General features: G+C 36.9%; 1 protein-coding gene across 2 annotated transcripts in view; it reads right to left on the reverse strand.

Moving 5' to 3' along the window:
- LOC149779546 (contactin-associated protein-like 4) overlaps positions 1 to 26,317 on the reverse strand; it is a 57,496-nt gene extending 31,179 nt beyond the window's left edge. The window contains exons 1-5 of one of the 2 annotated variants that reach the window (XM_089940261.1): positions 26,034 to 26,317; positions 21,460 to 21,546; positions 17,948 to 18,129; positions 16,860 to 17,000; positions 11,918 to 12,056 (exon numbers count right to left, since the gene is read on the reverse strand). In XM_089940261.1, coding sequence (XP_089796387.1) covers positions 11,918 to 12,056; positions 16,860 to 17,000; positions 17,948 to 18,129; positions 21,460 to 21,546; positions 26,034 to 26,040 — 556 coding nt within the window. In that variant the 5' untranslated portion in view covers positions 26,041 to 26,317. Of the gene's footprint in view, positions 1 to 11,917; positions 12,057 to 16,859; positions 17,001 to 17,947; positions 18,130 to 21,459; positions 21,547 to 22,528; positions 22,606 to 26,033 lie in introns of those variants that run through there. The other variant, XM_089940262.1, reaches the window with a different exon arrangement.
- Between the last annotated feature and the right edge of the window lie 297 nt (positions 26,318 to 26,614).

Here is a 26,614-nt window from a genome sequence, read left to right on the forward strand (position 1 = left end):
GATGCTCGTCTGTCCAAGCTCCTAAACGGTCTCCTTCGATGTTAGGATGATGTTGAATCGGGTGATGGATGTAAATGCAACTGTCCGTGTCAAAGTACAGGACGCGTTCTTCTAACAGTTCTAAAGCTTCGTACAATTTTAAGCGAGCATGAGCTGTCACGTAAGCCGCAATGATGACATTTCCAAAAGGGTCGTCTTGTACAAAGTCCAGATCTTCTTCGTGATTGACCAAGATCAAATTCTCTCGAACGACGTCCACGTGTTTCATGTATTTGGTTTTGTCGTGAATCATCTGGAAGTAGCGGGAAGGTTCTGTCAAATATTCCGTCTTGGGTAAACACGGTCGTTGTGCCATTTTACCCCACAAGCAATTTAACATCACTTTGGCAAACGATCGCCTGCCTTCGTTTTTCTCGATGTGGTCTAAAGTGATGCCTTCTTGTTCGTAATATTTCTCTTTGAATTTTATTTGGTCTTCGGGAGTGTGACACCAGGAAGGATAGCCGCTGGCTTCTTGCTTCAGTTTTAAAAAGGCATCCACGTAGTCTGCGAAAATGCCTTTCTGACTGGGATCACCCTTGTGGTATTGTTGTGTCTTGGGAAAGTGACAAATTTCGTACACTTCTAACAGTTGGTATCCCATGTCCAGAGCTTTGAACAATTCCACGCTGACCCAGGTTCCCGTCAAGGCCCGTTCTTCCTGGCTGTGATGGCAAGGTTGGTCTTGGTTGCACGTTTCGGCACAAGTACGGCACAAGGGAAACATCAGTTTGCCTTGACAATGGTGAGGTAAGACGGGATGGTATAGGTTCGTGGGAGGCAAAACTTTACACTTGATCAAGCCTTCGTATTGTCGAATGTTGACCAGGACGATGTGTTCTGTCAGCAATTGCGGGTGCCCTACAGGAAAGCGACAATATTTGCACACGTAGGGATACAGCGAACACACGTCCAAGTATTTGATTTCTTCTCCTTTCTCTTCGTCGGCTTGGTACAGCAAACAGGTGGCATTGGTCCTTCCTCCGTACAAACTATCCCTCGGGTTCAGCGGGTCCATGAACTGGTAACTTTCCACGAGACGTTTAAACTCGGGATCGGTTTTCATACGGTGATCGTACTCGTGTTCCCACATTTCCACCACTTGGTATCCTTGCTGTTCTAACTTTAGGCGACGCTGACAAGTGTCCTGGTACAAGTCTTCCATGGTTCGTTGCAAAAACTGATTTTTAGTGCCACGGTCAGGGTAACAAACAGGACATCCGTGAAATAAGCAACCGTTAAACTCGTACACGATCTTGGGGTTTTCTAAGTCCCAGCCATCGACCGAATACGTTCCGATGGTCTTTTCGCCCCCTCCGTTGCGAGCATGCTGAATCCACTTGTCTTCCTTGTCGCACAAGTAATGTAACCAACGTAGGGCTTTGACCGAGTATTGACGTTTGACAAAGTGGGTCGTTTGAGGACTGATGACAGCCACGGTCTTTTCAGGCATGAATCGTTGTCGATACACTAAGGAACACGCTTTGGCAATGGTGCAAGCTTCTTTCAAAGGATCGACCCCTCCGTGTTCCATGAACAGTTCTCGAAATTTTCCACAGCAACGCCGTAAAATGTCCACGTCGGAACGACAATACTTTAGCATTTCTTCCTGAAAGTCGAAAGGGTCCGAGGCGTGAATCTGGTACCAAGCGTAGAAAGCTTCTCGTTGTTCGGTACGCATGTTGTCGGGGTCATAATAGTGAGCCTCTGGTAAATGGGGTAGAACGGCATGTTGATTGGCTTCCGTATTGAAAAAGTGTGGAAAGTACCCTTTAGCCATTTCTGTCATTCCAAACGTTTTAGGCATTCGACTCAAAGGCATGGCCAAATAGTTCATCGAATCTTTAAACTGCACTTGTCCCACTTGCATGAAAATGATTTTGGCTCCGTTCAAAGTCACTTTAGGACGCTCGGTGCCTTGTTCCGTATAGTACCTCAAAAGAAACTGTCCATCGTATCCGGAGAAATTGTGAGCCATCACTGTGGCATGGCGATGACAATCTCCGTAACGTTCGATGTCCTCTTGGCTCCACGTCTTGTCGACGGGGTCTAAGACCCATTGGGCAAAATCGGCTAACGTGTTTGGTCCCCGAAAGATTTTTTCACGCCCTCCGGGAATCTTGCTACAGTGAGGGCAATGACTGAAGATAGGTTCTTGAATGCACTTCTCGCACGCTCGATGAGCCACGCAAAAATTAGGAATGTGAATGCCGGTCTCTTGCATGCATTCGAAATCGAAAAAGATGAAATTGCCTTTCTTCTTGTGACCGTCCTCTTTCTCTGGTGGGGGTTGGTATTTTTGCACGTAACATTGGTGTTCCAAGTCCACGATGTGGTGACAAATGTGACATTTTTTCTTTCCTGAACATACGTGTGCCTTGACACTATTGGTACGTATGACTTGTTCACACGTAGAGCACAATCTCAGCAGTTGACAAGCGCATTTCTTCTGTGAACCTTGCGTCTTCAAATGTTGTTGGTAACAGGTAGGGCTGACAAACGTGCGCAGACAAGTTGAACAAGACACTGGTTCTTCGCTCAGACAGGGTGAAGAGGCCAAACATCCTGTGCATTTCGATCCGCAATGCTTGTGTTGCTCTCGATTGTTATAACCATGATCACATTTCTCACAGTAATAACTGTATCCCAGGAATCCAGTGATGGTGGTAATCGTATCGAAATGGTCATCGTGATAATAGACATGAATGTATTTTCCGTCCTTAAAGTCTTGCCCTCGAAACAATAGAGGTCCGCGCACTTCTTGAGGGTGCACTTTCAAGGTGTATCGTGGAGCTAGGACATCTTGCAATTTTTGCATCTCAGGAATGCCGCAGGGTGTGTCTTTGGGCAGTCCGGCTTGTTGTAACAGGAGTTCTGCTTCGTTTCGTTGTTTGGCTCGGTCGGAACGTTGAATAGTGTCCCAGGTTCTTTTCCATTCTACCGTGTCGTTCTTGTTGGCATAGGTTCGTCCCACCACGATGGCACGGGCTAAGCACATCTGGTCATGAGGGTTGTCAATTCGGACGAGACTCTTTTTGGTGTTGCGAAGGTCGTCCACCAATAACATCTTTTTGCGTCCTGTCCCTTGAGGAGGAGAGACGTGGGTCATGTCCAGTGTGGCTTTACCATCGGTGATGTCAAACTGATCATTAGATTGTTGTACGTGTTGAATCTTGTCCATGACTTTGGAAGCAGTCAATTCTGCAGGGGTGCTAAACTCGATCCAAACAGGGGATTTCAAACCGTCGTGTTGTATGGAAAGTCTCAAGCGATCGTCTTCTTTGGGTTGACATTGTCGCTTGAGTGCGGTGAGCAAAGAATCCCACACCTCGGTGATGAACACTTCTGCTTTCTCTAACGGCACTTCAGCCTTGAAATCTTTAAACTTCACCGTGTATTTGTAAGCCGTGGTTCTAAATTTTCTAGAGGAGCGCTTTTCCGTCTCTCGAATGGAATAGTACTTTTCAGGGTTGACAAAGGGTGGTGGACTTGGTTTAGAGGGTTCGGATTCTGGTTCACTCATGTCCTCTTCAAAATCACTGGCATGAATTTGTGCCAAGATTTCAGCCCTGGTACGAGGCGATAGATCACGTTTCTGCCTCTTACTTCTTTCTTTTTCTTTCTTCTCGAATGAATGGGCTCGTTTCATCTTGAGTGAAAAACGTCAAATGACTCAAGTTCAAACACCATGAGCTACTTTATAGTCATAGCAGACCAGCGTATATAAAAGGGTGTGTGTCTTGTCCTTTCACTATTCATTTCACTCTCAAGCCGAGCACAACGATGGAAGAGACTAACCAGATGGAACGTTTCGTCAGAGCTTTGCGAGGGGTCATTAGAAAATTCTCTTCAGACCAGCCTACGGACTACTCTCCTTCCTTTAGAGATAAAAGTCAAGATACTTGCTATATCTGTCAGAAGAAAGGGCATTGGTCTTCAGAGTGTCCAGACCGTCAAAAAAGAACAAAAACAGGGACTAAAAAAGACAAAAGTCAAGATACCTGTTATTATTGTAAAGAAAAAGGACATTGGTCTCCAGATTGCCCCAAAAAGAAACAAGAGGAGTCAGAAGAAAAGAGGAATTCTTCAGAAGAAGAAGAGAGGGATTCTTCAGAGGAAGAGAGGGATTCTTCTGAGGAAGAAAGAAGACAGGTGAAGAAAAAGAAACAGGAGAAGAGAAGAAGGGAAGAAAGCGAGGAGGAAGAAGAAGAGGAAAAGAGTGTAACGGTGAAGAAATTCAAAAAACAGAGAGACTAAACAAGGAGAAAAGAAGAAGTCAATGAACTTTTAATTAGAGTGTTGTGTTGTGAATTGGATTGTAAAAAATGGAGAAAAGAATAAATGAATGATAAAAGGTAAGTGTCTTTGAGTTATGATTTTAAAATAAGAACGTACACTCACGCACTCATACACAGACACGTACTATAAGGGTAAAATGGGTGGGGTTTATTTTTTTGAGTTATTGGCAAATTGAAATTGTATTTCTTTTCGAGAAATGTGGGTGGCCCTGAAAAGGGCCTTTTTTCTTCATGGTGAAAGGGTGAGTTTAAGCAATCAACTTTAACTGCCTTATGCCTTTGCCACGGCCAAGGCCTACTTCTGGACTGCGTAATGTTGATGATTGGGTTGAAATCACTAAGGGTGGTACGGTAGGCTTAGTCACAGGGTTAACGTGTTTAGCTCGGGAAGGTCGTATTCTCTTCGGTCGTGATAAAGAAGTCTGATACATTTGTTTCAGACTTCTTAACTCCGCTAAAATGTCCAACAGTACCGTGACCGTTTGATTTTCACCCTCTTGTTTCTTTGCTGCTACTTCTTCTTGCTGTTGCTGCTGTTGTTTTTTTCTTACCTCTTCTTCTTGTTGCTGTTGCTGTAGGAGAAAAGCCTGTTCCGCTTCCTTTTGTCGTTGTATAAATTTCTCCAATTCTTCTTTTTGTCTCTGTCTAAAATTTTCCACTTGCGGTAATGAAGAAGGTAACGAAGGTTCCGGAACAAATTCTTGCGAGGAGAGAAAATCCACAAAATCCCAATTCACCTCTTCTGAAAGTAAGTCCGAGTTCCCTTGGGCAGTCTCCCCTGCTGGTGCACCCCACTGGATCGTTTTCTGAGTTTCCGTCATGTTGAATCACTGTCGCATAGATTGACTGCACACAAGCGCTAGCGAATCTATATAGACTACGTGACGTCACAGACTGCTCTCTTCGGATTGGATGCGGGCTGACTGAATTCTGTAACGCGTGTTAGGATTGGTGAATGAACTCAATCCGTTTCAATCCTTCCTGTCCCTATAAATAAGCGCCGTTCACTGCATTGATTCACCTATTCTCGGAGCCTCAACATGTGGACAGACGTTGAATCTTCAACCCTTGTGTCAACAATGATGTTCAGGACGGACATGCTCATGTATGTCCGATCCAAGTGGACCGTTGTCCACAGGACCAACAGCAGCCTGTGGATAAGAAGAGTCTATATAGAGAGACAAGGTTGCCTCAAGAGGACTCTGATGTATGGCCCTGCTGTAAGACGAAGTTTGAGGAAAAGAAGATGTCGCAAATGCCCTTTATGTTAAGGGCATATTAACATAAACCAAAGGCCCTTTTCAGGGCCAGCCATATATCTCGAAAAGAGATAGTCTTTGAATTGCCTACCCCTTTTTTTAAAAAAATTTTTTAAAAAAATCCCATGTTAAATTCCCCTTGTCCGTAGAGTGACCCACGATTTATCGCCATGTTAAATTCCCCTTGTCCGTAAAGTGACCCACGATTTTTTGCCATGTTAATTCCCCTTGTCCGTAAAGTGACCCACGATTTTTTGCCATGTTAATTCCCCTTGTCCGTAATCTGACCCACGATTTTTCGCCATGTTAAATTTCCATTGTCCGTAAATTGACCCAGGGGTGTTTTTAATGCTAATTCCCATTGTCCGTAAAGTGCCCCCTTTCACTACTAATATGTGTACAAGAAATACGACGGTAAACGCGTTTATGAAAAACATACCAATAAAATTGACCGATTAGCGTCGGATGTGTTTAATTCATATATTAAAATAAACAAAATATACATGATATAAAAATAGTTAGTGATGCACTCAGGATCACTGCAGCTAGAGTTTACTCGCTGTTCAATAAGCCTGGCCGTGTGGAGGCGTATCAATTTCTCCTTTATTTCCGCTGCATTAAGCAGGATTCCCGGCATTCCATTCTACGAAGCTGACCGAAATCAGTAAAATAAATGTTTAAAGCCAAGGAAGAATTATGAAAATCACGGAAACAATATGTTTGAAATGCTGTTTGTTTCTTCTCATGTCTAAATTATGAATTAATAATTCGTAAAAAAAAGATCAATCGCTTTCCTTCAAGTTCACTAATTGCGACAAATTAATTTAAATTGAATGAAACAAAGTGAATAATTGCACTAGTCATTCTCATGTGTGCAGGCTGATTCTGACAGATTACTAGTATATACATGTGTATTCAATGCATCACAGAAATAACCATGTCACAATAAATGTGTTTATTGAAATATCCCAATTAGATAACATTATGATAATGCTACAACGGTTTCGCGGCGTACGTTTTTAATTGATACCTAATGATTCCGTTCTCCTAGTCTTTACGTTTCTCAATGTCCGTTTGTTTATTTTCATTTTCATTTGTCCTGGTTGCTTCTCTCGTGTCCTCCGTTCCACAATTCAGATCGTCTGTCTGTATTTACTCTCATAATTTAACAGTTGATTTTTTTTTCACTCCAGAAATTTAAAACAGCGTGCGACTGTCAGTGTGTCTGTATTAATTAGTCCCCAGTAATGAACTTCTCAAGTAGTTGAGCTATCCGTCCTTAAGTCATTAAAAATATACACAAATTCTGTCCAAGACTTTGATTTCCAGTTAAAAATTTCCTATAAATCGTGTTTAGCCGATATGCCATTGATGTTCGTCCATTCGTCTTCCATCAAGTCCCCAACCAATGTAATTCTACGAAAAAGACGCTTAAAATACTAGTGAATGTATTATAATAAATACTGCCCGTTAAAGAAACCGAAATTGACATACAAGAAACGCGTTCCATAGTTTCTTGTGTTTAGAAGATCTACGTTATTTCCGCCTTTGGACGTTTCCACTGACCGAGTTTTTTTCCTAACATTTTCTTTGGGTCGAGGACATTTGTAGTAAAATTCGGTGGACTTGAGGAATGCTCTTTTGTAGCATTTTTTTAATATGTGTTTTAATGGATCCCTTAAGAACTTCTATAAGAGGATTTCTTTTTCCTTGGTTGATTTTGGGTGCAATTCAGTATCGGAAACCAAATATTTGTCGGTGACCTCGTTTAGCCGATAGTTACAATCATCATGAAGGGCACATGGTATGTGTAGATCTGCCTACTGAACATTTCCCCGATCACATCCACAGTTTCAACGAATGATTGTTGCTTACGTCTAATAGCTATTTTTGGTCGTATTGTTAACACATTCGTTATTGTTGTTAGTCCACAGTCTGTTTACAATTTCATTTTTATCGGCATGAATACGTTAGTTTTTAATTTGTCTGCTAAAAAGCGATCCAAGTAAAGTTTGAATTCTTTGTAGATTTGAAAATAGACAGATTTATTTGTCTCTTTGGGGGCCCCGAGTGGCCGAGTGGTCTAAAGCGCTCTCCGTTACGGATCACTCCATCTCACCTCTGTCTGCGTGGGTTCGAGTCTCGAATTCGGCTAATGTGGGAAAGCTTGCCAGTAGCTTCTCGAGGGTAGGTGGTTCTTTCCGGGCTTTTCCCGGGTTCTTCCTCCACCATTAATACTGGCCGCCATGTATAGCCTATCGTGTGCTGAAAATGGCGTTAAACCCTACAACAACAACAACAACATAGTCTCTTTGAATATTCTGTTTCGTCCATGATAAACACCAAACCACCATCACCAAAATGAATGCTTAACAATCACCTCGCGATCTTTGCTACAAGATAAATTTTTCTCCAAATGTCTTCTGAAGATATATTTCATGTCTCGTGCACAGAAACATCGGGGAAAATTCTTCAGAATTGCATTTGTCGATGATTTCTCTTCGTCACTGCCAAACCTTTGCCGTTCATAGCTGGAACATTTTTTAAAATTACATATATATCATTTTTTTCTACCACGCGGTATATGATCTGCTGCCTTTGTACAACTTCTCAGAGCTTGAAGCAACTGTTCATTGATCATAAATTTGACTTGGGTAGGTGCATGAACGCCGAAACGTATCAAAGGCAAAACGTACTCATTAGACACAACATTACTATTCCAAAATGTAACTGATTTCTGCGATTTATTACAAGAAATATATTTTTGCAGTTCACCCACCAAATTAAAATAGAAGAAAATTATATTACCACAGGCAGAAAGTAAAACACGATAATTTGAGCAAATTAGGTATTGATTCGCTAATCTATGCAGCTTATAAGCTTGATTCATCAGTAATAATTTCCTTTTGCGTCTAGAAACGCTCACGGACCGACAATTTTCTTGTATTATATTCCATTGCATCTGCTTACACGGAAGCCCTAGCTTAGCAAAAACACTAAGGAAATAACAGGAAGAAAACATGTTACAAAGCAGAAGAAATTTCAATACTGGGATCAGTATAAAAATGGCATTATGACTATATACAATCTGCTAATGGCATGTGCACATGCATATGCTCAGGCGAGAGAGAGAGAGAGAGAGAGAGAGAGAGAAGGGGGGCACATGCATTATTCAGTTTTATCGTCATGATCCCCCCCCCAAAAAAAAGAACATCTTTTTTTCAAGGTACAATTAACAACTCAGATTTGAACATGAAATTTTAGAATGTTAATTATTGTGTTTCTTTTACTTAGTAAATGTCTGTCTTACTAACCTAGCAAATATCTGAAACTCGTGTTGGGTCTTGCTCTAATTTGGGTACATGTTGAATTGGATACGTTTTGACACGAGTACCGTTTGACTTTGGGTACGTTGAGGTTGGGTACGTTTGTGCTTGCTTCCGATTGCTTTAAGTTGTATTGGATTGTGACAGATTGTGTGGATTGTTGCAGTGGATTGTAGTAGATTATGCGGATTATTATAATATGAATAATACCCTTATTGGTAAATACTTAAATATATACTGGGTCTTCTGTGGCCTTTTCACACTTGATAGTTGTAGATTTGCGAAGATTTTTGTGACTCGTGGTAGATTGTAGCGGATTGTGGCAGATTGCAATGGACTGTGGTATATACTTGTCGATTGTGTTATTTTCATGCTTGATTGTAGAAGATTGTGGTCGATTGATGTATTATCTTAGTCTGTTGTGGTAGATTGTAGTGGATTCTGGCAGATTGTACTGGATTCTGGTAGATTGTGGCGGATTGTGGTAGACTGTGGTAAATCGTGACGCCCTAATCAAACATGGTATTCACCCATTATTTTCTTGTTTTTTAATTCCCTTATTTCTCCATTGTAAATCTTCAAAGAAACGTTTGATGAAGATAAGTGATTGCAGCTGAGGTGTCTGCACGCTATGAAAGAGGACAAAATTATTTTACCTTCTTCTCGCCCCAGATAATGCATATATATATATATATATATATATATATATATATATATATATATATATATATATATATATATATATATATATATCCTTCTATGAACGTTTGGAAAGATACATTATAATTTGATCCCTTGTAGTAAGCCTGGACCGGAAGTCTGAATGAGCAGTAGGGCCTTCTTGGACAAATTTTCATAACAATTCCATGTTTTCTACAATTTATCACAATTGTTGACCGTATACTATAGAAAATATGAAATTTTACCTGGAATGACCATACAGTCAATACATACAAGTATTAATAACTTGTCAGCTTGTTCTAGCATGACGTCATATTTAACGGCAAAACGAGCATTAGTCACGGGAGGAAAGGCAGTGTGAAATTTGCGGAACTGTGACTCTGCATTAATTTAAACGATAAAGTTCGGAGAAAGTTATTTTTCTTTAATCTGTACATGCTATTTTTAAAAAGTCATAAAAAGTTTAAATTTTAAACATTTTCTCTTTAATTATTCTTTTCAAAGGCTGGCTGACTGCCCGACTGCTAAAGTGATGAATCATAATCCCATCTTAAAAATGTTCATAGTAACATTCCGAGCACGAAATGTCTTCCTTTTAACAAATCTCTAAATTCAGACCAGAAATTTGTAAAGTGTTATTGATCCAAATTGATGTAAAATGTCGAAATTTCCTTTTATCGATTTCATAATATGGCTCATTTGTCAAGTTCTAATTGTATTGGAACGGAATGGAAACAATTCATGGAAACTGACATTTACTGCCTTACAAAATATACAGAGAACGCCTACGTTTATTTGATGGAATAGAAGGAAATATTTCGCTCGATAAGTGGAAAAATCTTGTATTGCTATTCGTAGCTTATCTGCTTGTGACAATGCAGTGTTTCCACTTTATCGTGACATATTTCATTATAGCTAAAAAACAACAACCTAATGTCCTCATTTCATTGATAAAGTATTCATAAAGAACATACGTGGAAACCGAACGAAATACTGTTATAATCATGAAAAAGGAGCTCAGTGCTGTTTCGGCAAATGGTATCCAAAATTTCTGAGAAATCATCCGAAATACGATTTGGGACGCAACATTAAACAACGGAAATGAATTCAAGCTATTGGCGGGAAAGTTATTCACGGCATGCATGGCCATATTTTGTCGTAGGTGTGGTTGACAAACATATAACAGGTGAGTATATTTAATATCTAGTCTGTGGATGCTTTAACCTGGTTACTAGTCCACTGCACTTCAGAAGCAAAGCTGTCTAGTGCACCAGTCTGGTGTATGGTAGTCGGTTAGCTTCCTTATTAGTTTCGTATGTCTTGTCAGCGAAATTTATTGGTGTAGAGACGTACAAGAACATTTCTTGTTTGACTGGGTTAAACCCTATTTAAGTTATTTCCCAACCCTATTTAAGTTATTTCCCTTAGAGGCTTCCCTTTGACTCGGTTAAGCCAGCTCTAAGGTTTATTGCCTAAAGGCTTCTGTTTGACTGGGCTAAAACCCGCTTTAAGGTATTTGCATAGAGGCGTATGTTGGACTGCGCTAAACCTGTTTTAAGGTATTTTGCTAGATGCTTCTGTTTGACTGGGCTAAGCCCGCTTAGAGGTACTTTTCCTAGAGGTTTTATTTCATTTAGTATTTGGAAAGAAGAGCAAAGTATCTTGTCTAAGCAATAATACAGAAGCCGACCAGGTCTGGTCTTGTCTGGTTAACGAACCCGGTGCTCCAGCTTAGGAATCTACCGCGCTAATCAATTAGGTATTGCTTTAGGTTCAATCACATATTTGCATCTAATTCTTTAACGTCATTTATTCATAATTTAGGACAACAATTGTCTAAACGAAGCCGTCATTTGCTACAGTTTGAATGGTATTCCATCATTTGTAAGGAAATGCGTTGGCTCAATGGTTAGCTTGCCGGATTCAGGAACGAACGGGTGCGGATTCCAATCCTACCATTGGACCAGCAGGGGATCAGAGAAGGTGGTGTGTTTATTTGCATGGTACTTTACACCTATTGCCTGGGCACTAAATAACCTACTTTTGTTTGCTGTGCCGTAAAACATCAAACTAAACCATCAATGGCTAGCGGAATTTTTCTTGTGGATAAATCGGATTTTACCATTTCGTGGTTCTTACCATTTTTCCTTTGCTGTTGTTACTGTTAAACTTTCCGACAATAGTTATCGAGGATCTATAACGCGATAGAGACAACTAGGAATGCATGTCTCCCACTACCAGTCGAGTAGAGGTTATCCTTCTGTTATCATCCCTCGAAGTTTTTAGAAGTTTCTTAAATGTTACTAGTACCTACCTTCGCATCCGATGAAGTCAAACCCCATGGATATGCCGCCCTTCCATTCGAGCGGATTAATTCGTAAGTAACGAGCCTCAATTTGGCAGGCAAAGTAGTTCGTCTCAAGAGTGACGGCATCGGAATTTCCAACGAAAAACTAAAGTAATTAAAAACTAAAGTAATTAAAGTCAGTAATTAAACAAGTTCAACTTTAATAAACCATGTCCTGTCTTCAAAATAAAATCGTCTTTAATGAAAAGCTTCTTTGAACGAGCTCTTGAACTTAAACGTCGCTGCACTGTAGATGCAAGCATTATCTACAACTATCTTTACTTCAAATCATAATTTATCTCGTAAGACTGGTGCAATTTATCCGAACGAAGTGGCAAACAATTTGGTAATTAAACATACAACCGACTAAAGCTAACTGTATTCTGTCATCAACGCTGATGTACCAAATGGAAGTCTGACACAGCATTAATCAAATTAAAATGAATCTTACAATTGCTTTCTGCAGGAGAACAAACATCCAATACATCCAACACATCCAGCGTTAACTCAAAGAAATTTGAGCAAGGTCCAAGGTCCAGCTCTCAAACAAGCAAACACATTCATTATATGCATATGTGTATATATATATATATATATATATATATATATATATATATATATATATATATATATATATATATATATATATATATATATATATATATATATATATATTGTAGCTTTCATATCGCTGAGGGAAAGAACATGTAAAGTGTAAATCATACAATATTTGTTTTGTCAAAAGATATTTCATCTGTGACAATGTTCCTAACGAAATATAGCGGGGTGATGCTCTATGATGTACTCATTAAATCTGGATTTGATTTAATGATATACACGTTTTAGTAGTTTTAGTACTTGAGATTCTTGTGAAAAACTTGGCTTTCCAACACTAAGAAAGTGGTATGAAAATGAAGCATCAAATTAAAGAATTAAATTAAGTATTGTAAAATGTATATCAAACGTTTCTGCTGATTAAATATTCAAATGTGACGCACTGACAATTAATACATACGCTGGATCATCTTCAACACAGATAACGGTTAACAGCTGGTAAAGTAGGAAATGTTATGATATTGGGAAGAGGTATTGTAAAGTGTCGATGTTTGAATTGTTTTCAACCTTAAAGTTGAATGCACTGAGAATAAAATTTTAATCACATTTAAGGCATCAAAGTCTTTGTGAAGGGTCACTTCGACCTTTCTTCATTTCTCCTCCCATGTCCGTGTTAAAACTTGAAAGGCTAGCATTTATGACTCCGTCAGATTTGACAAGGGATTGCAACGCTGTCCTGAGAAAGTAAACATTTCAGCTACCAACCATAACCGCTTGATAGGAACCTATGTCAAATTATCATTTTAAAGAGAAATTGATATGCACCGTAGTTCACAGATTATATGCTGTCTAAAATCTGAGGAAAGAAATGATTATCTTGGGATAATTTAGGAACCGCTGCTTATGATTGTCCAGAGTAAATTAAGGCGTACACTTTGAAAATAATGTGAATTTAAAGTGACGACCTTGGTCGAAATTCTTTAGTCTGAAATCCCGAGTGAGTGAGAGAGAGAGAGACAGAGACAGAGAGAGAGCGACAGACAGACAGACAGAAAGAGAGAGAGAGTAGTTGACGCGAGGAAGCCTAAAAAGAATAGTGCTTTCTTCGTTAAGCAAGCAAAGGGGACCAGGCGGCTGTCTTGTAAGAAAGGACAGGGTTTAGTGCCAAGACGCACAATTTCTGAAATATAGCATTATTAAGGTACGCAATTTTAATTTTTCCATTTACTCTTCTAATTTTGATCGTTTGTTTTGTGCAAATATGACTAGGATTCATATCATGTATCGTTTATTCAATTCCATGGAAATATGTTGATGCTAGAGTTGTTACGCAATTTATTTATTTAATGTTTTAGTTACTAGCTCACTGATAGAATTGACGATTGCATGCTATCCAAGTTTTCATATGAACAGGATTTCATAGCGTTAAATCAAATAATTTTTTGGTCATTTAGTACGATATTTATTATCAGGAGTTAACGATAATCGCAGATTTTTATCTTATTTTGTAATGTTTAAATAATTTTGTAAGTTAGGGATTGCTGTGAGCTAGAATTGTGTGAATTTATGCTATAGTAATCGAGCATGTGGGAACGTAGATAAAGAGATACGGTAATGTTAGATATACCGCTAACGTGTTATTTATGGCCGGTCGCTGTGAAGCGAAGGTGATGTTCTATCGGATTAATTGAGAATATATGCAGTGTTCGGATAGTTATTTATGCTTCTGAGTAAAGTAAGTGAGGTGATTTGATGTACGTGTAGAAAGTGGTACATATAGAGATTTTAGGGGTAATTTTGTTCTTTAAGAAACAGCTTTCTGGGGAGAGACGGGGCAGTCCGAAGACGGAAGTCCGGAAAAAGGAGTGACGAGTTCAGAATAAAGGACTAGGAAGTCCAGGAAGGGGTAAAGCATAGAGAATAGGAAGTCTTGAGGAAATAGGAAGACGTTGATACACGGTCAAGGGAGGAATGTGATGCAATCAGTCGTGAACATTGTGCTCTTTTCACCACTCGTTATTATGATGAAATAAATCCAAATTAGACACTGCTATTAAATTATACTGACGTAACTTAAGTTGAATTGAAATTGCCGCTGTTAATTTGTTTTGATTAAGTTTGTTATTATTCTTATCTAAGGGGATCGTATTGCATTATTTCTTCCCCAGAGTCTTGCTCAGTTCTCTGTTGAAATTCTATCTTTCCACTCCCACCGGGCTATAATATCAAGGGAGGTCATTCTCTAGATAACGCCAGCCAAATCCAAATAACCACCATTCTTACTAAGAGGGTGACGTTACACGTATGCGCTGTTTTCACAAACGTCACGATCGTGTAGGCAAATACCCACAATGAAACGCGCGGTCTTCTTCCGCCGCCATTTTGATTCTTTAAAGAGCCGTCAACATCACGTATATTCAAAATAAAAAATCTAATTTAATCGTCGATAAGGTTATTTACTCCATCGAATGATACATATTGTTATACTTGAAATTAAATTCCCCTATAGCACGAAGACAATATAGGGCTGGAAGTTCCCTGGCTTATATCGAAAGGCAGAGTATTGAAGTCGAATAGCAATCTTGCATGTTGCTGACAAATAGAAATGCAGTTACTTCTCTGAAATAGACAATATTATGGTTAAATAAATATTTCGCATTATGTCCCCATGATTTTGTATTTGAAGATTATTTCTGGACAATGATTTTCGGGATACACTATCAATTACGGAGTTAAAATTTCATAGGATGTGTATTATGCCAGAACTCTGATGTACAAATACGTTTTGCCAAAGCAAGTGCTCGTGCCAAAGACAGCTGATAATCCTATTTTAATTAGTACGGTTAAATATTGTATTTGTGGTGGAGATGATGGACGGAGGATGATACTGTACGAAAGTGAGAACCGATCAAAGCTGTTGTCTTCGGTGTATTAAAATGAAAAATGTGCCTATTGGAACCTAACCTTATGTTGAATGCCAAAACAGAGTATTCCTGAAATGCTTTTAGAAATATCAAATTATATAATGATGATATGGTTTTTAGTTTGAACGATAACTAAATGATTGGTTTTAGCCCATGAAAACTGAAACTCATTTCACGTTTCTACTGGATTGTGAATCCATTTGTTCATGGGTCTGTTTATTGATGGATTTATTTGTTTATGAAGAATAACAAAGATGGTTGAAGATTTCAATGTGGTTTTGTTTGAATAAAAATGGGGGGAAAGTAACGAATTTGTTCTCGCGATTTTGATATGCCTAACAGAATATGATGTATTAGGATATTCTTACGCGCAAAATGAGACGTGCCTTTATAATTTTCTGGGAAGGACAGCGTTGATAGTTACCATTCTGTGTGGCTAGAGAATCAAAATGGTAGGCATGGAAGTGCACACGTTTGATGACATAACGTGAAAGCAACGGATAAGATTAAAAATGAGCCACCCACACAATTTAAATGGGATAGACTAACTGCTGTAAACCTGTACATCTAGATAATATTTTTAATTAAGACAAGCGCATGCCCAAGTTAAAAGTTTCAAAACATTTTTGTTCTACTACTTTGACATAAATGAAGTAAGAATCATGGAACATTCAGCCTTCTTAACCATACTGTATCTAGTAAACTTGTGAATTTTAATTGGATAAGTGTCAGTCTGACTAAATTCCAAATATCCAATATAACGGAGACCTGAAAGACTCCGGTAAGAGTTTATGTTCTCTGGGATGAACTGTCCACGAATGTTTAGTTTCCTACCAGATGACGATTTTCATTTTGTAATGCAACCGTTGTATTGTCATTAGCAACCATTTGTCCCGATTGACGTTTCTCATGCTTTTTTCAGTACGAAAGCTGCAATTTTATTGGCGGAATAAAATATTAACATAACACGATGCCATGTTTGTGCTTATCAGACATACCTTTTGATTGGTGGATCACAATTGTAATCAGACTGGTTATTAATTTTCCAAGTGTTATGTCTGAGTTGGGGGATTTTTAAGCACTTGAATTTCGTACTAAAGCAGACACTTCTAACATATGGATCATGGATTGCAGCATCAACGATTACCGTGAAACACGGATTTATTTCCCTTAGCAAGAAAGAATAGATGGATGCATAAACATTAGCCAAACATTCATTCGTTGATGCAAAATATTTCTCAGATCTAAGTATCAATGATATATTTCATGACAAGAAAGATATACACGTTAGTTACATAATGAATGCAGAAGCAAAAAAATATTTGTAAATCTTGAAAAGTGTATTGCAAATAAACATATACATCTAAGTCCTTTAATATATACAAAGCTAAAAACAAACAATTAAGTTATAAATGCAAAACTCATACTACCTTATCCGCTACTAAATTATCTCCTACTGCATGCCAGTGCTGTTCATCTAGACTATACAGGACACGATACCTTGTCACCCAATTAAGCCCCTGCCCTTGGGTGACCACGCCCCTGACCACTTTTGTCGCACCTAGATCCACCTTTAGGAGAGATTAAGAAACATATAGTCATCATACGATAATCACTTGCAACTAACAGTGTTAACACTGCACAAACATGATGACCTGTTGGTGAGAAACGATTTTTAAAAGTTCATAAACATGTAATTGGTTATTTTTTATTTGAATTCGTTATGTAGTGATATGGTTGATTATTTTAGACAATGTGTATAATAGCTACACGCACCTGTATGAGAGCGAAATTGTTTCAGTGGATGTGGACTTTTTTCTAGAAAGAAATTCCAAAATACAGTGTGGGATCGATTAAGAAGAAAGAACTATATAATTTGGTCAACAACATTTTACAATTTTTTTCCTTGCGACGGGTTTGTAATATTGTTGTATGGTTTAACGCCATTTTTCAGCACACGATAGGCTATACATGGCGGTTAGTATTAATGGTGGAGGAAGAACCCGCGAAATCTCCGGAAAGAATCACCGACCCTCGAGAAGGTGAGATGGCAGTTATCCGTAACGGAGAGCGCTTTTGACCACTCGGCCACTCGGGGCCCCTGGGTTGTAATATAAAGGATTGTCAACTGAAATGTGATATTTTCTCTCTGAACTGCGATTAGACCTCTGAATAAGAACATAATTAGTCAGTTATTGTGTATTGTTGTCGTGATAAGGAGATCGCGCATAGAACATGTAGAGGCTCAATCACGTGATCTGAAAATCCTCCCAATTAAGTTGAGTGGGCATGATTTTCAATTTTAGTAAAAGTATAATACTTTGGATTCCACCACTATTACTGCCCAATTTGCCTTTATTAAATTATTTCGCACGTCTAATTATTTACAGTAACTTATAGTTGGAGTAACTTACCATCAAAATATACATTGTGCATCCACAACAGTAATGGAATCGATAAATTAAGTTTTTAAAAACGCAGAAAATGTGTGTTGGCCGAAGCAGGACCAAACAAATACCTGAATATATTGATCCACATCATTCTTTTCCGAAATCCACTTTCCAGCTACACTACTTCCTGTCACGTGACCTAATTTCTCATCAATGAGAAGCTGTCCCTCATAGCTGGAAGCTTTCAGTTCCGGTCTTTTTCCGTCAGATGCTTGGATAAGAAGGTGCTTTTGACACAACAGTTCATCTCCTAAAAGATGTATGCATAATTTATGAAGAAACAATAAAACTGAAATTGTTAGTATTCCAATTATCGAGCTTAAAATTCGACTAATTTTTGCTAAGAGAGTTTTTCTTGTAAACAACCAGGGTTTACTAGAATGGGAAATTCCACTAAATATACATCTTATTTTCTGAAAATGCTTATTGTGACCTAGTATAATGTTTTTGGACAGAAACAATCATTTGGAATTATAATGAATTCAGACAAGTACATCTTAGATTATATTTTTGTGATTAATTGAACGACTGTTAGCACACCAGCACACTTCAGACTGCTGGTACATTAAAACATTCAAGACTACAGGCACATCAGCCCCATCAGCGCTGAATGTTATCTCGAACACCACTGGAATTTGATTAAAACTTTATTCATTTTGACTCGTAATATACATTTTTTGACATTCTGGAATTTAATTCGCAATACTATAAACTTTTTTACATTTCTAATTTGTATTCTTGGGAAATAAATTATTTTTTAAAATTTTATAACGCGCACGTTCCTTATTGAACATAGTTCCGTGATATCGGGGTTGGTATAAGTTTGCATACACATGAAGTCAAACAAGATAAGGCACCCGCGCTCACCAGGCTTTTCTCTCTTCCACAGGATTTCCGTCTGTTTGATGCAGCAAAATTTGAGTACACTCAGATGTGTGTGTGTGTGTGTGTGTGTGTGTGTGTGTGTGTGTGTGCACGAATGATATATAGGTGTAAGTGAATACAAGCTTACATTTCACTGATATTCATATGAAAGAGCACACAGGTTCTGAAGTCAATTATATTGGGATCAAGCCTTGAAATTAGAAGTACAAATCTCAGACTTTAAACTCCAAAAACATATAATGCAAAGATTAAAATCTTCCAAGCATTCAGAGTTAAATCATTCGTGCAATAAGCATAAACAAACTTGGAGTTGTTTAATTTAGTTCATTGTCCTGGAGTTTGTTTAATTAATTTCACGCTAGAACAAACAGTCTAACACCTGAGCTTTTTTCTCCATATCAATTGCTGTTAAACCTGTCACCTACCTCTCCACTCTCACCTGCATACCGCTTCCCAAATTCCATAATATTTTCACAAAGTAATAATTATGAATAATTGCTTTATTCTAAGGTCTTTAATAAATCCTGAAGGCTCTGTGGAGAGTTAAAACGGAATATGCTTTCTGAAGTTGTATTCGTTTATGATTAATCATCATTGTTTGGACCAATGGTGTTGAAGATCTTTAGCTACATTCACCTAGACGGATAACAATAATGAAAGAAAATTCATCGCTTAACATGGTATCATATTTAACACTTGACTTAAAAAATGCAGAATACATTATTTATAAAATGTTACCATCAGAAATTGTTTTACAGCTTTAAAGGATTTTTTGAAGTATCCATTGTAATATCTGAGGGATCATGATTCGTAAAATGTTCTTACATTTTCCATTACAGCTTTATGTCATTAAATATAGCCTTTACAGACTCTAAGAATTTACAGTTAACTATTTTCATTCTTTAATTTTCGTATAAGATTTTTTTATAGTGTGATCTTTCGCTTGCAGTTTCTTTTCTTGGTTTTGGTGTTTTTCCAATTGGATAATGATTCATTTTACTCATAAATATTGACCGTTCTTCTTCTCATCTATTCTTCAACCAACAATTATATATCTTCATCATACTCTCCGATATAGTCCCGTAGGGTTTATTTTACTAACTAACAATTCGACATCTCTGTATTTCAATCAAAACATTTACCAACACCAGTTGCTATTTTCAATGTATTTCAATTGTAACCGTCATATTACATGTAATCATATAGGGCCTTTATCCTATTACATCATGGAGGACAAATATAAGAATGTCAACGTTACACCATTCGCAAACATCAAGTGACCGTTTTCTTTTCTTTAGTGAGACAATGCATTTGTACAAAAATTTCCACCACGTGATTTCAAACCATCAAATAATAACATATTCTTGCAAACTTTCCTGATTAAAGTGTAACCTGAATATCGCCTTCTTTCCTAACCTATTACGATTTTATTAGATGGATAGTGTTAAATGTTCTTTGCGCAGAAATGTTAGACACAACATATGTCCAAAGTCTCTTACAGTGCTTCATAATATGGCCGCCACAGGATATAATAAATTGGTACAGTTATTCAAAAACGGCGAATTTACCATGTATGTATATAATTTAATTTTTTATCATGTTGGATTGCATCAATTGGTTAATTCCATTGATTAAATCCAGGCAAAGGAACGCAACGTGTGACGAATGAATTACGTCACACAATTAATTAGCCGTAGAAAGCTGATATTTTCAATGACAATTTGCCTACTTTGACAAAAGGGCTGCAGGATAATGAATTCAAATTGACATTTAAAAAAAATTGTTTCTGATTCAATAATAAAACGTGCAAAGCAATTCTATGGACCGAATTATGACTAGAAGAGCAAGGGCAATGGACCGAATCAGGAACAGAAGTGTTAAGGCAATCGAATGAATCAGGAATAAAAGCATCAGTGACCAAGAAAGTGTCTGAACCTTTCCCTATCGCATCATCGAATTACTCCTTAAATGGATATGTGCTTTTCAAAACATTTCTGTTAAAATGCCTTAATTTTCTATGCATTCCAATAGGATTAATTTTTCCTTATGGAGAAGTAAGAAATCTATTTTTTTTCAACATAGTATTATTCTTAAACCAACGCCAATTACATCACAAAGGATAACAGAAATGAAAGTATACTAATTATATATTAGACAATTGAAAATAATACGTTTTTTTATTTTCTTGTTAAGACAATCAAATTCTCAGTAGCATAGTAAAGTTAGAATCTACGAGGGATTCCATACAACTGTTTTGCTAAACAGACAACTTTAGGCTTATAAGGGTTTCCCAGATATTCCAATCATTGCCACTGAACTTCAGACTGGTACACGACATTGGGAAATCAGAGAATATAAAAACCTTTCAATAATCAGAGTACCCGTCTGAGTTTCGATAAAAACCGAGTGGGTACATCATCGATCTCGTTGTCACTTTTGAAAGTGGCCAATAGTCTTGAGAAAAATAAAGATACAAGCATGAATTTATAGTATGCGAGTAAAGCAAGATATCACTCTTTAGGCAAATACTTGGCTCCGACATCGGATTAGATTCGCATTCTAATACTGTGAATTTTCAACAGCCTCTTATCTTTGTGTATATCCGATATGCTTAAATGTTTTAATGTTTTCAGTGCGGCCTAGATGCTTTCGTTGATAAGTAGCAATCGATGCTTGAGGAATTTTATATACTTACCTGAAACTGCGGACAGCAATGACCATGCTATCAAACTGACCAGGACAATCAGCATGGGTAACGCTTGATAGAAAGGATTCGACCAGTCTGAAAATTAGTTCACACTAAATATCATATTTGTGTAGAGTCGCTTATACTAAACAATTTGTTTCTTTTGATATTAGACATATAATCAGGATAAGATAGTAGGTCAAGATGATAGCTACTCTCTATCACATCACATTAAGATCGGCATTGTGTTTTTTTTTTTGTTATCATCATTATCATCAACATCATTATCATCATCATTATTATTATTAGCATTATTGCTGCTATTAATATTTTTGCTATTATTATTATTATTATCATTATTATTATTTTTATTAACATTTTGATATAATATTGTACATTCATGTTAGTATTACGCTTAACGGTTTTTTCAGATAATTATTCTTCCTTGTATTTCGTTGTTGAATTGTTGTTTTCACTTTCTTCCTTATTTCAAAGAGCATATTTTGTTCGTAACATCATGACAACGCTTATTACACAATAAAATACTGCTATCTAGTCCAGTTGTCCAAAAATTAATTATAAAGTGAAATCTGACACAGTGGGCACCTTCAAATAAAAAAATTATTTTATTCCTCGCGTCCTTATAGACGGCTGAATCCGTGTCTAGTCTAAATAAATGTATTCGAACGTCACGCATAAGGTAACAATAACATATTCAGAAGAAGAAGAAAAAAATCCTCAAAATCGAATTTGCAGAGACAGGCAACTTGCTTGCGAGGGCGTGAACACAATAGTTAGGTGACTTTTAGGTTCCACTCTAAATTCTATTACAGTTTCCCAGAGATCTATCTTATCGTACAAGAATCATAAAATTGCTTGTTTCTGATTCACTATGGATCAAACGAAATAAATGTTGCGACTGTTCAATGAAATGGCTTTTTCCCCAAAAAAAATCAGCTCAAAAATTAATAATATGTCAATCCGTAGTTACAAATAACTATATTTACTTTAAAAGATAAAACACATTCAATACTAATACGTCGGTCGTTTAAAACGTAAATTCAGAATTTTCACTTACCTGTAATGATCTTATACCTTTAACTTGAAAGATACTGAATGTGCTGGTTCACCTGTGTGCTAATAAGTACCAATAAATCATAACAAAAGTACACCGGCTGTTACATAATTATGCGAGCTGAAAACTTATGAATGCATACGCCAATATTGGTTTTCCCTAAAGGCGTCGTAAATCTTGCCAATTGTTGGTTTACCTTTGCTGGGAGTACTTATCTTCATTTCAAAAGTTTTCAGCGTAAGTGTAATACAACATCCTGTATAGGTTTGGTTATAGTAAGCAAAGAGTATTCCCTGAGAAACTACACTTACGAAATCATTGTGATATGTTTTTGGTCTCAATCACTTGAACGTGTTATGATCAATACGATAAATATACCACCCGAAATACGCAATGCATCTAAATAGTTTTCAAAGGAATCAACAAAAGCAGGTCATGACGTCTGGTGGGGTAACTTCCCCTACATTGCAAACTGTGTCACGTGTTTTTGCAGATGAAATTTATGAACCAATTTTCTGTAATATCTTTCCCCACACCCATGAATTCATGTGTAGAGAGTTGCTTTTTCAATATATATATATATATATATATATATATATATATATATATATATATATATATATATATATATATATATATATATATATATATATATATATGATATAGAATGTTTTAAACGTTGCTAAAATACGATTAACCATACAACTTTTTCTTTTCGCACAGCTTCTAACCCTATAATACAATTAGCCATTCAGTACCTGCCTAATCAATGTGTATAATAAGCTAGAATACAATAGGAAAAACAGTTACCTACCAAGTCACTAAATTGGTTTAACTAATATGAACAAAATTATCAACACGGTATCCTGTCTTAAAAGTAGTGCCTAGGTTAGTTGCTAGAAAACAATTAGCCATACAGTTACCGCCCTTATTTTAGTGTCTCTTTAACTAGAAAACAATTAGCTGTGTAGTTCCCTGCCTAATTGCTGTGTTCAAATTGGCTAGAACACAGTATCCTGCCTTGTCATATTGACTAAATTAGGTAGGAAACAGTGAACCATACTATTGCACGCCTAATCAGTGTGCCAAAATTAGTTACAATCCAACTATACCTTACCATAGTGACTAAAATATCTGGAATAGAATGAGCCATAGAGTTCCCTGCCTTATAATAGATGCCTAATTAGATAGAACACAATTAACCATGCAGTTATCAGTCTTATCATGGTACCTAAATTAACTCCGTCATTTTTTCAATGTGTGCTTATTTGATAATGTTTCTAATCAAATTTCTGAAAAAATGTTTTTGTTTCATAATACTCCATTATTTTTCAAGTAATGAATCTGATTAAAGCCCTGCCGACCTTACTTCTCAGAGAATACCTGTATGAAATTAGTGAATATAAGTACCTGCCAAATTAAAAAATAAATAATAAAAAAGGAAAAAAGAAAACGGTGTCTATTACACTTTCTGTTTTCAATATATATGATCCAGTTCCAATGAACTTGGCAATCAGATCCAGGAATCTATTTTAGAACTCAATATTTGCTTTAAGTTGTAAGAACTTGTGCACAGTCGCATGGTATGCTATTGTGACAATATTGTTTTAAAACAAATTGCTTTCTTTCGTAGATAATCAATAACTGAGCGAATCCCGAAGAAAGGTAATACGAAAGAAGATTCACAGTAAACACTATCATTGAATTACAGCTTGTTTTCTTTTCTGAATTATTCCTAGTTCACTGAAGCAAGATATATTTGGACGACTATTACATATAGAGCTTATATAATGAATTTTAAAAGTATGCAAGCTGGGGGGGGGAGGGTGTCAGCGTAATCATCAAAGATTAATCCTCAGATATAGAAAATCGTCCTAAAGGGTGGATGAAAATGCCACAGCATTTTGTTAAGTCCTTAATCACAGCAAAAATGGTGGGACGTGATAAAAAGCAAATGTAACACTTATTCTCAACACATATGATCAAAATGTTTGTGTCAACAGTCTGACTAATAGTTTCAAGAAAGAGAGGATGTCCGGTCTTTTAGAGTTTATCTCGGCTATGACAGGACAGGAAAGGCGGCACTGAATTATATAGATTAATTGTACATCTAACATGTCCAAAATCTTTGTATTCACTTTGATACTAGAAAATGACCGAACATTTCAGGACATCACTGTCAGAGAACATTTCTTCATATAAATTTCGACGATTCCTCCAATAAATTCGGACATTTCCTCCAATATTGCTGGTTATTATTCCTCCATACATTTTTGATAGCTGTTTCAATTCCAGGATAGCAAGAAAAGGGTTGTAAATTAGCAGAGGGAAGTATTTGAAAGACCAAGCAGGAATTGGGGAACATTAAAGCTAAACTGTGGCTGTAGCCTTTTAAAAATGCTCTTTTGAAAGCAAAGTAATACAAACTGGCGAAACACTATGGACGAATACCAAATACTTAATGCTCATTACGTCAACAAATCAATATTTTCTTCAGTACAAACATGCACAAAGTGTTTACTGACATCACAATATTTCAATTCTGTATACCCTTACTTATTTTTCTCAGTTTTAATTTATTAATTAATTCATTTGAACTCTACTTTGTTGAAGAGGCGCAAATTAGTAGGCTATTATGTTTTCTTTTCATGTTGATGGAGTCTTTAACCAAATTACTGGTATATGTTATGTTCTAAGTTAGATAAGGTTTTGGAACTTACTAATCCTCGAGAACATTTCTACCCTCGATTACTGTTATATCAGACTCCATTTTTTTGGCAAGTTCATTTTTCTAATTCATGACAATTATTTTTTTGTGATATGAACAAATATGAACCTATGAGTTTCGAACAATTTGAAATCATGTGAGTATATTTATTGATCAGTAGCGGAAAATAAAATTACACATACGATCACATTCTGAGTGATGCACGTATACTTTGTAGGTAGTAAAAGAAAATAATTTCATTTAAGGGATGCACGTATAAATTGTCTTACTTTAGCTAAATGGTTCCATTTAAATGAATTCTATTTAATAGGTTTTAAGGTATAAACATAGATGATAATAGTGTAAGTCAATAATTTGATGAAGTGAAAGAAAACAGATACCCTAGAATTAAACTGTATCTCAAAGTCTCATAAAATAAAGTGTAATATTTATATGTACAGGAATGGAATCCATCACTGACATAGTATTGATCATGTGATAAACGTTAACTTTCGAAGTAAGAACGCTACCTGTATCAGTATCTAATTAAATTTAACTTATCTATGAAATCGATTTGTTGTAGTATATTATTTTGGACTGCATGTATCGACTGTCGAAGGGCGAAACAGGTTAAAACCTTGTGGCGGATACAGTTGGAGAACCTAAGACGGGTGGTCACTAACACTTGCACGTCCTAGAACCAAGGGTCGAACCTGGGACCTGAAACGATGCAAAGTGGGCACGCTATCAAGGTACAATGTGAATGCTTCGAGACAATTAAGGCATATAACCCATACTTACCTTTCATTGTTAAACCTTTAACATTATGAGTGCTTTAAAGGCCTTTTGTTCTGCAGGACGGGAAAACGTTCAGTGATAAAACATTCGCTAGCGACAACTTAGATGAAAGTGATCAAACGCCTCTTTGAAGCTCCAATGATACGAAGAATACACAAATGGTCCTACAAGGGAGAGATACTATTTCTATAAATTACCAAATAAACACCTTTCCTGGAAGATAGTCCAGAAAATAAGCAACAAAATATACACAAGTCTCTCGTAGAAAGGAAACATATATAAATACCATAAAATTCGCCTAGGGTATCGTGATGACTCCAATTAGAATCACCTTTTATCTAGCCCAGGATTGACAGTAAACATGCGGCCTATGAAATACCAAAGTAACCAGTAACCATGTTACGCTTAAACGCCGTCACATTAAATAGTATAGTTAAAAGTAAACACAGGTCATTATTAAGAGGAAATAGATCCAGGGATGGAATGCGCATCAGTACCGTCACTAGACATGCAATTGTATAAAGGGTGTTGATATATTTAGTTGGTAATCTATTTAAAAGATTGCATGCACTATTTTTAATACA

This window comes from Sinohyriopsis cumingii, chromosome 17 (assembly GCF_028554795.1).
Source record: "Sinohyriopsis cumingii isolate HCF-2022 chromosome 17, ASM2855479v2, whole genome shotgun sequence".
Lineage (NCBI taxonomy): Eukaryota > Metazoa > Mollusca > Bivalvia > Unionida > Unionidae > Sinohyriopsis > Sinohyriopsis cumingii.